The sequence below is a fragment of the Astatotilapia calliptera genome, chromosome 12, assembly GCF_900246225.1.
Source record: "Astatotilapia calliptera chromosome 12, fAstCal1.2, whole genome shotgun sequence".
Lineage (NCBI taxonomy): Eukaryota > Metazoa > Chordata > Actinopteri > Cichliformes > Cichlidae > Astatotilapia > Astatotilapia calliptera.
The window spans coordinates 36,490,743-36,504,455 of record NC_039313.1 but is presented as its reverse complement, the minus strand read 5'-3'; the positions used below and the strand labels follow the sequence as shown (position 1 = coordinate 36,504,455).

Sequence of the window (13,713 nt, the reverse complement as noted above, 5' to 3'; positions counted from 1 at the left end):
GACGTCACAGAGGCGGGGATAAAAGCCCCACCCACTCATTACTAATAAGAAGAAAGCTGTGTTAAAGAGGGAGGAGCCAAATCAGGCAAACACTCGCAACGAACACAGACACACGTGTGTGCGCGCTCCTTACCCCTGATGGCTGGTTGAAGGAGTTGTACACTCCTCCGGCGCCCCCTGCTGTCAGAGTGTTTAAGCCGCCCTGCCCGTTAAACTGGTCCTGCTGCACAAACATCAGCTGTTAATCAACAGGTGATGGCACTCAGGACTCCATCGCTCCAACAACACCGTTATAGCTGCTCACCTTGTAGTACTGCGAACTGGGGGGTCCAGAGGGGGGGTACTGAGGTGGGAGGGGCATTTTATGGCTCTGATAGGAGGGGGAGGAGCCAGACCGTGGTGGGGCGGGACCTGGACCAGCGGGACCTGCAGGAAGACGAGGAGAAAGCACACCTGAATAATCAGAACACGAGGTCTGCTTTCCATCATCAGCTGTGGTGAAACCTCCACCTCACACCACCTGGAAACACCTGCAGACAGGGTGCAGTTAATCCTGTTTGATGGCGTCATGTGACGTTAAACTTCAGGAACCATGTAAAACAACACCAAAGAAAACAAACACTTCCCAGGCCCGTTCTGCTCCAGCGTTCCCTGTGAGCTTTACTGTGGCGTGGGCAGGTACGAGGACCCAGCACCTGCACACGGTTCACACCTGTCGTCAGACCAGCCTTACAAACCTGACCAGGCTGAGGTCACTTCCTGTCCTGTCAGGACTGGCAGGGGTGGGTTCTCGTTAGACTGACCTGTGAAACCAACAGCGTCCTACCTGGGTGGTACTGCATGTTGGGGCCCGAGTAGGGGCCACCGTGACCGCCTCCAGCTGAACCAGGCATGGATCCACCGCCACCTCCGGGACCCGGCATGACGTTCACACTGGAACCTACGGGAACGCCGTACTGCTGGGACATTCCCGGGAAGGACTGAGGGCGGGAAAGGTGTGGACACAGGTGTGAATTCACTCACTGACACAGTAACCTGAGGGTCAGCAGCACGGACTCCCGAGCCTCACCTCTGAGCTGTATGGTCGTTTGAGGCCCTGCGGGGGCCTCAGGTGTCCCTGCTGTGGTCCAGGGCCGTAGTTTGGGTGCTGGGGGACCCTCTGCGGGCCCCCTCCTGGTCCGTACATGGGGCCCATTGAAGGGGGACCTCTGGTGGGGCCTGGACCTGGGCCCATACCTCCAGGAGCCATGCCAGGAGGGCCGCGGGGGCCGGAGTGGGCCATGAACTGGTTATTGTAGGCTGGACCACCCATCTGGGAAAAAACCACGACAAATTTATCAGTGATGTCATCAAACAGGTGTCCTCAGCACAAGCTCGGCTAAAAGTGAGGAAATACTGGTTGTCTGCTGACAGAGGACAAATCTGGACTGTGCTGGAGCAGAGGCGTCGTGCTCCGGTGCCGCCAGCACCGACCTCAGGTTTAAACTCGACCCCGTCACCAAACACACCTCCACCTCTCTTTGAGACCTCGTCCCTCCCACAGCGTTTCTGTGACAGTGTTTTTCTGTTTATTCACCTGCACGAGTGGACCAGCAGAGGGAGCTCTAACCCAGGTGGGCAGCACACAGGCGCCCAGTGACCTCATGCTTCTGCTCACCTGTCCATAGTTCATCTCCTGGTTTTGTTTCTCCTGGATGGCGGCGACGGTTGCTGTAGCAGTGGCGGTTGCCGTGGCAGCAGCAGCAGCAACGGCGGCGGCAGCGGCAGCCTGAGTGAAGTCAGCGGAGCCTCGGGAGCCTCCGGGGTTCGACGGATAGCTGCAAACAAACGACATCACTGACATCACCACCTGACGTGGGACAGATAAGACCCCTCGATATCTGGATGAGAGGGCGGAGCTTAGTGAGCTGCACCCAAGCATCCGCCCTCAGGACAGAAACCGGAGCAGCAGGTCAGTTTATTTCAGTTTCTGATGCTACCGTTGGCTACAACGTGACGCTGAAGCAGACACCCACCTCCCTGTGTACCCGCCCGGTCCTCCTGTGTAGGCCCCGCCCGTACGGCCGTACATGCCCTGGGTCATGTAGCCTTTGCTGGGCTCTCCATAGCCCTGCTGGCCCATGTAGCCTCCGGGCCCGCCGGCCATGCCCGACCCCCCGGGGCCCTGCATCATAGGACCCCCGCCTGGGTTGGCCCCGGGCCCCATCACGCCTCCACCAAGACCCTGATGAGAACAGAAGTAAACGTTCATCAGACAGGAAGTGACGTTGAGTAATTAAAAATGGTAAAAAAAAAAAAGAAAAAAAAGAAGAAAAAAGGCAAATGCCTGTATTTGTACAGCGCTTTACACTACATCCACCCATTCACACATCCACCCATTCACACACTGGTGATGGCAGCTACATTGTAGCCACAGCCACCCTGGGGCGCACTGACAGAGGCGAGGCTGCCGGACACTGGCGCCACCGGGCCCTCTGACCACCACCAGTAGGCAACGGGTCAAGTCAAGGACACAACGACCGAGACTGTCCGAGCCGGGGCTCGAACCGGCAACCTTCCGATTACAAGATGTGGCCAACTCTTGAGCCACGATCGCCCCACAAATGATCGATAATGTCACATCCTTCTGCTTGGTGATGTCATACCTGGCTGGCCGAGGGGTTGGTGACTCCCCAGACAGTTGTGACCACGGAGAGCGATCCTGTGGGCTGATTGGTGGGCTGCTGCCAGCTGGAGGGGTCGTAGGGGTACGAGCCGTCACTGTGGGGGGGGCGGGTCCATGAGTAAAACAATTATGCAGTCTTACACAGCAGCACAAATATATATATATATATATATTAGGGCTGCCACGATTAGTCGACTAGTCACGATTACGTCGACTATCAAAATCGTCGACGACTGATTTAATAGTCGACGCGTCGTTTGAAGCTTTGTAAGATCACAAAAGACGCAGGAATAAGTAGCAGGATTTAAGAGTGTAATAACGGACTGAAACAGAAGATGGCAGCACTGCATGTACAAGGATGTCAGCTACCGTTAAACCCCGAAGAAGAAGAAGAAGAAGCAGCTGTGTCCCAGAATTCATAGCGCGGCCCAGCTTAGTTTCCAACAATGGCGGCAGCTAGTTAGTTTTAATATTACTCTTATTATTCTTTCTGGGTCACAAAATAAACGTTTAACATATTTTCAGCCGAGAATGTAGCTGTGTAAACCTCAAATATCTGCTCAGTTTATCAGGACACCACATATTTTCAAAAGCGCTCCGACGTTTTCGGAGACGTCTGTTACCCACTAGCTCGATAGCTAGCCGGGGGCTAGGTCACTAGAGCCGTGAGAACACCGGACTCCCCGCAAATCGTTTTCAAACCCACCGCCGTCTTTCGCTACTCAGGTTAAACATGATATATGAGTCACTTAGATAACTTAAAATGTTATTGTTTGGCTTTTTTTAGTATTTTATTTGTTCCTGAGTAAATCAGTTTGTCTGAGATTAAAGTTATAGTTTTTACACAGCTGAATAAACATCAAGCAGACAGCTGATCATCAGAAGTGTGAGATGCTGGAGAATTTACTCCGGTGTCCTGTTATATTTTAGATAGCAAGGAGTTTATTAAACTTCACCGAAACAATCTGCAAATTTCATTAAAATTGAATAAACTATCATCTTGTCTTTATTTTTAGTTAGCACAGACCTTAAACACTTAAAGCTGTAAGCTAATGATAGTTATATAAGAGCAGATGCTGCTGGTGCAATAAGCTGCACGTTTTACTCCAATGGATGATGATCTGATTAGTCGACTAATCGCAAAAATAATCGGTGACTAGTCGACTATCAAAATAATCGTTTGTGGCAGCCCTAATATATATATATATATATATATATATATATATATATATATATATATATATATATATATATATAAAAATGTGTATAATTATGAGCTGAAGAAGCTTTTGTCAGTTTATTTTGTAGATTTTTGGGATCGGAGTCAAATTCATGATTTATCAATTTAAAGTGAATCCACTGAAATCTGACTCGATTGTTTCAGGACAAAAATATTAGAGTAAAAGTAAACGTGTGTAAAGATGACAGCTGTGTGTGTGTGTGTGTGTGTGTGTGTGTGTGTGTGTGTGTGTGTGTGTGTACCTGTGTGGGTTGTTGGCTAGTCCAGCCTTCATCTGGTTTAGAGGGTTCATGGTGGGCGGAGTCAATCAGACAGCGTTCTGAAAGACAGACAGACATCGTCTCCAATCAGCTGATTCAGACTTTGGTGCAAACTACATTTCCCATCAGTCTCTCTACACACAGACCATGACACTGCGCTGAAATTTCTCCACCAAAGTCCATTCAAAAATCCTCCCGTTTAAAGAAACCTGCATGCACTGGTTGTATCCCTATTCAGGGTCTGCAGCCTTAAAGGCTGATTACGTCACAGCGACGCAACGATTCAAAGGCGTCCTTCGTTTCCCTGAATTTTAAGGATGGGTCGGTGTATCCTTTATGGCCCAACATATCCCAGACTTCATAGCGCGGCGGTGGGTGTGGATAATTTTGCCAAAAAACCCCCCCCAAAAAAACAGTGGACGGCTGAAGCAGGGCGGCTGCAAAGTAAACTTTTAAAAGTAAGTAGTGAATATTATCTCACTTATTTGTGTGTGAATGTTTAATAATGAAGAACAGCAGAATGGAGCTAAAATAAATGTTGGTTTCAGTTCTATGAAGCTTTGAGTATTTTGGATCAGTAGCTGCTGTGTGTGTTGCATCATATTGCTGTAACTGTTTATATGCTTTATATATTCTGAGCTAAGTTGATCTATAGTGTTACATCATATTCTATAAGGATGTTATGTGTTTGTAGACTTTCTGCCCAGTTTGACCCATTTAGCAGACGTCAGCCTGTTTAAGGCTCTGATGTCTGTTCTGTGTGACTTACAGCAGTTATGACATGGTCTGATTTTCTCACCCAATAAAGGAATATTTCATATATCAGTCTACTCTTCATTCTATCAGACACAGTTATCACAGCTCCTACATTTGCTTTTACACATATATGTAAGCATTGAGCCAAATTTAGTAATGCCAACATATTAAAAGAACAATATTTGTCTCTTATATATAAAACATCTATATACACACTGTCACAGATGCTTGTGTTTGAGTGAAGATTTAAGGTGACAGGAAATATAAATAACTGCAACTTGAATCTTTGACACAGAGTTCAAGCTCACTGCTGTAATATATCATATTAATCTGACAATACATATCAGGGCTCGCAAAATCGCTAGCTCGACATCCCGGGGCTAGCAATTTTTCCAGTCGGGCTACCAAGGAAAATATATGTCAATGCTTTCGCCAATGTAGCTGAGTAATTATGTCACTGGCATCGATGAGCCACTGTCAATATGTGACACTGATTGGTCAGTGACGATTAATTGTGCACCAATTCCTCTGACGTCGTCTTATCACTCATTAGCTTACTGTTCAAACGTGACAAGTGAAATCTCCCGCAGCTTAAACATCTGAGAGGTTGATCGCTGAGCGTTATGTGAGTGTGTGTAAAAGCAGCAGGACATATATTTTAGTTCTGCTGAGCCAAATAAGACAGGTCAGCGTGAAGAAGTGACAGCCAAAGAAAAGCTTACCACAAAACGGAGAAGTTATGACAAATCAGACAATGAGGCAAAACAAAAAAACAAGGATCCAAGTCTCCTCCCATGAGGAGAGCCCGCTGCAGGTGTGTTTGTAGTGTGAAGGCGGAGGAGGTTTCACACCGTGAAACGAAAACGTTCTAACGCTGCAGTGGGAGCGTCGGCAGGAGTGTCACGCGATCTGGTGACGAGTTTCAGTTCGTCTCAAACATCAGTAGGATCAGCAGGAAGCACAGATTCAGTCGTTTCAGAACCAGCAGCAGCCTGATGGGTGACCCGAGTCACAATCTGAGGTTTGACGAGGTCAGAGGAGGAAACTCAACAAACACTGTTTCACAGCCACTCTGTCACATGACGAGCTGCTGACATCACAAACTCTTCTTCTCTGCTCACAAACTGACATTAAAAAGCTGCCGTGACTCTGAGAGCGAAACAGGAACGAGGCTGGAACACAAACGGGTCATTAATAACCTGATGGCTGTGAGTACGCTGACTCCACGCACTCCACAAAACAGCGTTTATCAGGACGCGGCGTTCCTTCCTGGGGCGATCGTGGCTGAAGAGTTGAGAGTTCGCCTTGTAATTGGAAGGTTGCCGGTTTGAGCCCCGGCTCGGACAGTCTGTCGTAGTGTCCTTGGGCAAGACGCTTGACCCGTTGCCTACTGTTGTCGGTCAGAGCGCCCGGTGGCGCCAGTGTCCGGCAGCCTCGCCTCTGTCAGCTGGGCAGCCGTGGCTACAATGTAGCTGCCATCACCACTGTGTGGATGTAGCGTAAAGAGCTTATTGGTCCACAGGGACTAAGTGGTTTACAAATACAGGCCATTTACCACTCAGCTAAAACACGTCACCAATCAGACGCAGTCCTGCTGCTCATTTATTTACAGATGTAACCTTTTAAAGTCTGAAAGATCAGGAATCTTCTTCTTATTTAAAGTTCACTTTCCTGATTCGCAGTGACACCGAGAGCCGGCCAGCGTGCCCGACCAACCAGCGTCACCTGAAACCAGGCAGACATCCTCCCAGGTGCAGCAGACGTGAATACGGCAGGTGTTCGGTCAGAAGGTAAGACTCCTCGTTCCTCTGACCCACAGACACACCTGCAGCACATCACGGGCCGACCCTGACGTTTGAGGAGTTTCAGGTAGAAAACGTTTCACCTGTGGATCAGCTTGCTGCAGTCGTCACACTCACCTGCTGAACTCTGGCTGCTATGAAACGAACACAAACTGCACCTCAGTGAAAACAAGAGTGTTTCTGTCCCTGCACACGAACAGCTGAGCACTCAAAGCACACCTGCAGTCACCCTCAGTGGGCGTGTCCCTGATTAGCAGGTGGACTTTGGTGTGAAGATTTCTGACAGGCAGCGTCCTGCATTCCACCAGTTCAGCTCCGCCCACTAAGCGTGTCATGCACAAACATTAAGGACTCAGCTCGAGGCAACAAGCAGGTTGTTTCAGGTAAACAGAAAGCAGGAAAAAGGAAATGATTTACACATGAGTGGAAAGTTTAAAGTCTACCAACACCTGAACTCCGCACCTGTCCATCAACCAATCAGGTAACCCTGTGTGTGCACACCTGTTTCTCCCAGCAGCTGACTCACCTGAGCTCCACACTACCTGCCCCATACCTCAGAGATAAATCACGATTAAAGCTAAACACGCATAATTTTTAAAGATGTGTTAAATGTGTATCGATCAGCAGCTCCCTCACACACACACACACACACACCTGCTAATTAGACAAAATCCCAGAGTTTCACTCGGTAAACTTGGAGCTCAGCCTGTTAGTACAGTGACCTCACAGCAGCCATGGTATTGGCCACATGACGTCATTATACATGCTCCACCAGCACAAACAGGCCCAGAGGTCCCGTTCAGGAGAAGCTAGCAACTACAGGTGTCACCATCCACCTGTCAGTCAAAGAGGCCACGCCCCTAAAATAGAACCTTTAAGGCTTAATACAACTTAAACAGGTGAGTTGTAACAACATGCTCCCCCGTACAGGTGTTATGAGACCAAACAGTTTGTGTATCCGGCCGTAAACATGTTTGTTTCTGCTCCAAGTTTAAACACAGAAGTCTATGGGGACTGACTCCCTGCTGCCCCTGCTGGATGCTGGCAGAACTGCAGGCAGCTCAGTTGGTGCAAGTTTAAAACCTTCTCCTCCACCAGTGTAGGAGAACTGGAGCCCGTGTCGTGCTGGGCTGATGGAGTATCAGAGTGCTGTGGTTAAACAGCGTCCCCTGCTCGTGAACATGTCACTGGTGCACCGTCACAGCGGCCCGTGATGTGTTTTTTTCACAGTAAACGCTGTAAATCGGTTTCAGTCTGCCCGCGTGCACGCCGCCCACGCATGCGCCTGATAAATGGGTTAAGTCTAATATAAGTTGCTGTGTCGTGCCGAGCCGGGCGGTGCTGTGTCCGTCACACTTCTCTGCCACCGCCTGCTGCCTCCGTCTGACCGCACAGATGGAAACAAAATGAGTGTCAGAAGACATTTTGAGATTCCTAGCGGTGTTGCAACCAGGGGGAGGAGGGGGAGCTGATGCTAACGCGCTAACTAGCAGGCAGCTCCTGCTACAGCAGCCGGGAAGTGGGGCTCCTCCGGCTAAAGCTAGTAGCAGCACTGGCTAGCATTAGCATGCTAACACACCAACAGCAGTCCCCTGCGTGTAAACAGCAGGGCTCATTTCACTGAGTACTGTTATTACATTGGATGCGGAATGAGGGCGCAGATGACTTCCGATATTTTTAATTTGGCAGATTTTTTTTTTTACCGTTTCCATCCTTGTTACTCAGCTAGCATGTTGTCTGTGACAATGGAATGCTGCAAGGCTAACAGCTAACGACATGCTAACCTCTTCCTCCAACACAAAACACTCACCTGGTGTTCGGTGTAGTGTACCTGCAAACCGATCAGCCCGAAACTCATCCAGTCATCGATAATCCCCGGCCCCGCACCTGTCACGTACACACACACGTATACTAAGAGCGGGTACACGGTTCCTCCCCGCAGCCTGCCCTACCTTCGCACTCCCCCGGTGTCCGAGCCCTGTTCCGGGGCTCCGCAGTCTGCTCTTCTCGGAGCCTCCGGGGCATTAAGAACCGAACCTTCCCGAAGTGTCCACGGCCAGGCTATTCCCCCAGTAATACTCCGAATACCCGGCAAAAAAGTCCCGATATAATCCTGACAGTGAGGCCGAAATTCAAAGCCCGCAGCTCGGTCAGCTAACGCTGCCTGCCGCCGGCCTCAGCGTCCGATTGTCCGGCTTCAGGAGGTGACACCATACCCCGTAGATCCAGGAAGGTTCACACGGGAGAAGAGAGCAGATCCAGTGGGCTTAACTGCTCTACGGAGCCGTTACAGTTCGGTTCGTCTGTATCACTGATCGCTGCTGGCCATCAGGTTAAACAGTAGAGAGAGAGAGACGTTCACACAGACAGAGAGAGAGAGAGAGAGAGAGAGAGAGAGAGAGACGTTCACACAGACAGAGAGAGAGAGAGACGTTCACACACAGAGAGAGAGAGAGAGAGAGAGAGACGTTCACACAGACAGGAAAGAGAGAGAGAGACGTTCACATAGACAGGCGAGAGAGAGGATGTAATCCTTGAGACTCACCTGTGTGGTTGAACAGTGAGGAGCAGCAGACAGACCCGAGTCATTAGATCTCAGACAGTTTCAGTCCTCAGGTGTGCCCAGGTGTGGTGTCTGAATCAGGGTTTTAAAATGAAGTAAAGAGCAAAACACAAATTTGATTTGAAACACAGCCTGAGCTTCATGTTGGTGTGCTCACTCTGTACCTGTCCCCGGGATTTGAACCTGAGACCTTCTTCCTACACATAAAACTAGAACCTAACCCCAAGGGCCATCGAGATGCTGTGAGCTAACTCCACTGGGTATAAACGTTTTGAATCATCCCAAAAGTAAAAGTACTAATGCAGATATCACTGGAGCGTAAAGCTTTAGGTTACTTCAGTAACCCCGGTTCTCAGAGTAGCAGATGTCACACTATGGGATGCGCCTCCCGGCATATTCCTCAGAATACCTGGGCATGTTCCAGCCCGAGGCAACACAAGAAGACCCAGTGTGTCCTTGCTCGAGATTTTGTTGCCACGTATACAGAGTCATTCTCGGAGTCTACGCTTCCTCTGCTGTGAGGGAAAGATGTCATCTTCACTAGCTGGGATGCTAATGATGAGGGATGCAAGTTAGCTGGTTTGCTAGCCTTTGCCAAAGGACAACGGCGTTAGCTGGTGTGCTAAACCGTGCAGATAGGAGAGACGGGCAGAGGTAGCTAGTGCCCAGTGACGGGAAATAATGCTAACGCTCCTGGCTGTGGAAAGTTAAGCTAGTTAGCCTAAGAAGGCTTAGCTAGCATATCTCAGCCAAAGAAAGCTGAGATATGCTCAGAAGCGTAAAGAGTTGCTTATCTTGAAAAACGACTATGTAATAGCGCAGGCTATTTAAAGGTGAATGTCTGCCCAACATGGTCGTTGTGATCATCAGCCAATCAGGATTGGCAGAATGAGATAAATGCTACTGAGGAATCTGCAGGGAGGCACATCCCAAGGTGAGACACTGAAACAAAGCGAAATGGATGCAAGGAATGAGAACTGAATTAAGGTGGATCACTTTGAAGGTACTTAGGTAGATTTCGCTCCTCATTACGTAACAAACATTCACCACCAGGGGGCAGCGTGCTATCTGCAGTAATCTGGTTGTTCAGTCTGACGTCACTAGCCGTGTCTGGACCTAAACTCCACTGCAGGTCCATATATCAAACGATCACTATGGCATTACTGAGAGTTGAAAAACTGTCTAAAGTCTTTCATCTTTAATAAAATGATCAGCGTTCTGCTCTACCAGGTGTAACAATTGAGTTTAACATCCAGGCATCCATGAAAACGGAATTTATGACATTTAACGGAGTTAGAAGTTAGCAGGGAGTTAGCTCGCTAGCTTCTATCTAAATACAATATAGCATGTCCTGACTGCGGGGTTTTGGAAACAAATTAAAACGTACAGCTCTGCTATCACTTCCAGCATAAATGAAGACAGAAAACTACACAGCAGTGACGTTTGTAGGGTTACTGAAGTTGGGCTAGCTGCTATATAATGATGTGCTACGTGACCGCTAGCGACACAGCTATGTTAGCATATTATAAACAAGCTAACTTTTTTCCACTCGATAAAAGTTAACGTGAGTGTTCTCGGTGGTCAGGAACAAATGTAATCACATGGCAGGATGCTGTAAAAGGACCAAACTTCAGCCAGGAGAACAACTGAGATAATCCATCCACAATACGAGGTTAGTCATTCATATACTGCTGCATGGGCTGGGCTGTAGTTACATCCTAAGGTTTTAAAAACTGAGCTTAAATAAATGATTAGTGGTAATAAAAGCCGAGGGAGGTCAACAGTGATCACTGACTGTTTTAGGAGCTTTTTGAGATCAAATAGAAGAAAATACATAACATTAAACATGTTAACAACACAAAAGCCATATTAAACGCAGACTACTTTAGACCCGGAAGTAGGATTCGTCGCGTCATCACTGAACAACCGGATAGGAATAACAGCGTTACAAGTAACAGCTTTTCAGTAACGAGTAATCTAACTAATTACTATTTCTATTGTTACAACGCCATTACAGTTACTGACAGGAAAAGGCGGTGTGATCACGTTACTGTTTTTCAACAAACAGACGGTTGAAGCTGTGTCCAGCTTACTGCATGTCAGTAATCTGGGCGCTACAGCTTTAAGCAGCTGCGCAGGCTCCCATGAGTGGAGCAATCACTTTCTGCCCGACGATCACTTTCTGGCACAACACCTGTTGCTAAGGGGTCAAAACAATTGCAAGAATAAAGTAGTCGTGGTAAGCCAATCACATGACCACTTCAAGATGACAAAGCAACAAGGTGACATATAAGCAAAACAAAAACCTGCCTTTTTGTGTTGGTGGAAAAATGCACCACATCAACCAATCAAAAATGATATGGCAACATGACATTTGGTTGTTTAGGAAGAGAGAGAAGTTTTAGGAGTGACAGTGAGAGCGAGAGACAGTAGAAAAAGAGAGAGAGCGAGTTTTGAGATATGAGAGATTTGTGACGTTTGAAATCTGAACTGAAATCATTTTTTTCTACTTGTGGACCAGCATGATGTCACAGAGAGGGCGCAGCTCGAGAGTGGTTTAGGCTGAGCACTGCTCCTCTACGGAGTCCCACAAGGCTCCATTCTGGAGCCCAATGTTTTCTCTCCCTCTAGGATCATTTCTGAAAGATACATCATCTCATTTCACTTCTGATGATTACCAAATCTATTTGCTCCATAAAAGAAATGATGGCAACTGATTAAACTGTAAAAAATTAAGGCCAAACCTTTTATGACAGTCAGACTGAGGTTGTGATACTTTGACAAAGTTGCTCCAGCAGTTGGACCTTCGTGTGAAAATGGACTTTGACCTAACACTAATAATAATAATAATGGAGTGGATTTATATAGCGCTTTTCAAGGCACCCAAAGCGCTTTACAATTCCACTATTCATTCACTCTCACATTCACACACTGGTGGAGGCAGCTACAGTTGTAGCCACAGCTGCCCTGGGGCAGACTGACAGAAGCCAGGCTGCCATATCGCGCCATCGGCCCCTCTGGCCAACACCAGTAGGCAGTGGACAATCAGATTCATTCTGTTGTGAAATCAGGTGTTTACCTGTTGAGACTTCCAAGGTCAGGCCCTCATCTTTAAATAATTTTAAGTTATCATTATTTCATTACAGCTTCACTTGACTGTTGTTATGCCCTTTACGTTGGTAAATATCAGGCCTTCCCTTTCACTCAGTCCAACATGGTGCCCTCTTACCTGAACCCGTAAGCTGTAGCCTCCTCCATTCTGGCTTCCTGTGCTTTTTAGGATCGATTTTAAGATTTTGTTTTTTTAAATGTCCTTCAAGGTCACAGAGATATGCTGCCCAGCTACTCCTCTGTTCCAAAGCCTACACTTAAGAATGAGTCGCTGCTCCATGTTCACATTTTTATTCTTTGCCTTTGAACTTGTCGTGAGAGCTTATGAATTCAGGCTGTTATATCATCACTTGTGTTTTTGCAATTTGTGTGTAACCTTTTGTTTCTTTGATCAACTTTGTTTTGAAATGTGATTTTAAAATGAATTTGGATTTTGATCTGAATGGTCATCTGAGAATGAGGCTGGCCTCGAAGAGGGAGGAGCTAAAACAGCTTGTTTTGAATTTAAACTTATGCAAAGCTACCGTGGGAGAGACCAAAACTGAAACCACTGATGTTCCTGACACGCTGCAGTGCACCATTTTGACCAGCCCGTGGCACTTTCACCTTGTTCAGGTTTGTCTTTGAGTATAAATAAGACTCAAATATTTCAAAACTCCTGACCAAGCAAACAGCACCAGACTTCATTCAGAATTTACCCAAATTAGCACAGTTTAGTTCCAGTTTGTTTGCTGTTTTTGGCCCTTCAGAAACTTCCTGCATGTGAATCAGATCAAATACGAGTAAAAGTCCACTTACCAAACTTTTCTTCCAGAACCTTCCATCTTCACGCAATAAAAATCATATTTCTGGCATAAGAGTGAATTATTTAAAGCCAACAGTCTTTCACTAAACAGTAACAGACTTCATCAAATTTTTGACCATTTTTAGACTCATCCTCTGGTCCTTCCAATGGTATAAAATTAAACTTTTCCCCCCCCCTTTTGTTAAATATCAGTAAAATCAGGTAAAGCATCTGCATTTGACTTCTGGGAATAAAAACACATTCCTGGCTAAAACGCAGCATGTCATTAAGTGTTGAACTGAATTATTAAAAAACGACCAGAGTCCATTCAAAATTTCACCATTTTCAGATGTTTTTCATGATGTACTAATCAAAAAAAATGACAGTGGCTCCAGTGCTTGAAATAGTATAATTGGGAGTTTAGACTGATTAATCTAAACTCTGATTAATCAGTAAATCTGAAAACAACTTTAACCTCCTGTCATGCCTCAGCAGAAGATCAAATGTGATCGAACAGAACCTCAATCCATTT

The 13,713-nt window shown here is 47.0% G+C and overlaps 1 protein-coding gene across 6 annotated transcripts in view; it reads right to left on the bottom strand.

The window, feature by feature from the left end:
- LOC113033098 (zinc finger MIZ domain-containing protein 2-like) overlaps nucleotides 1–10,228 on the bottom strand; it is a 17,756-nt gene extending 7,528 nt beyond the window's left edge. Inside the window, exons 1-9 of one of the 6 annotated variants that reach the window (XM_026186451.1) lie at nucleotides 9,269–10,228; nucleotides 4,148–4,224; nucleotides 2,646–2,760; nucleotides 2,016–2,224; nucleotides 1,658–1,817; nucleotides 1,070–1,312; nucleotides 827–980; nucleotides 305–426; nucleotides 134–223 (exon numbers count right to left, since the gene is read on the bottom strand). In XM_026186451.1, the coding sequence (XP_026042236.1) occupies nucleotides 134–223; nucleotides 305–426; nucleotides 827–980; nucleotides 1,070–1,312; nucleotides 1,658–1,817; nucleotides 2,016–2,224; nucleotides 2,646–2,760; nucleotides 4,148–4,197 (1,143 nt within the window). In that variant the 5' untranslated portion in view covers nucleotides 4,198–4,224; nucleotides 9,269–10,228. The other 5 variants (XM_026186450.1, XM_026186456.1, XM_026186453.1 and 2 more) reach the window with 5 other exon arrangements.
- Nucleotides 10,229–13,713: the final 3,485 nt, after the last annotated feature.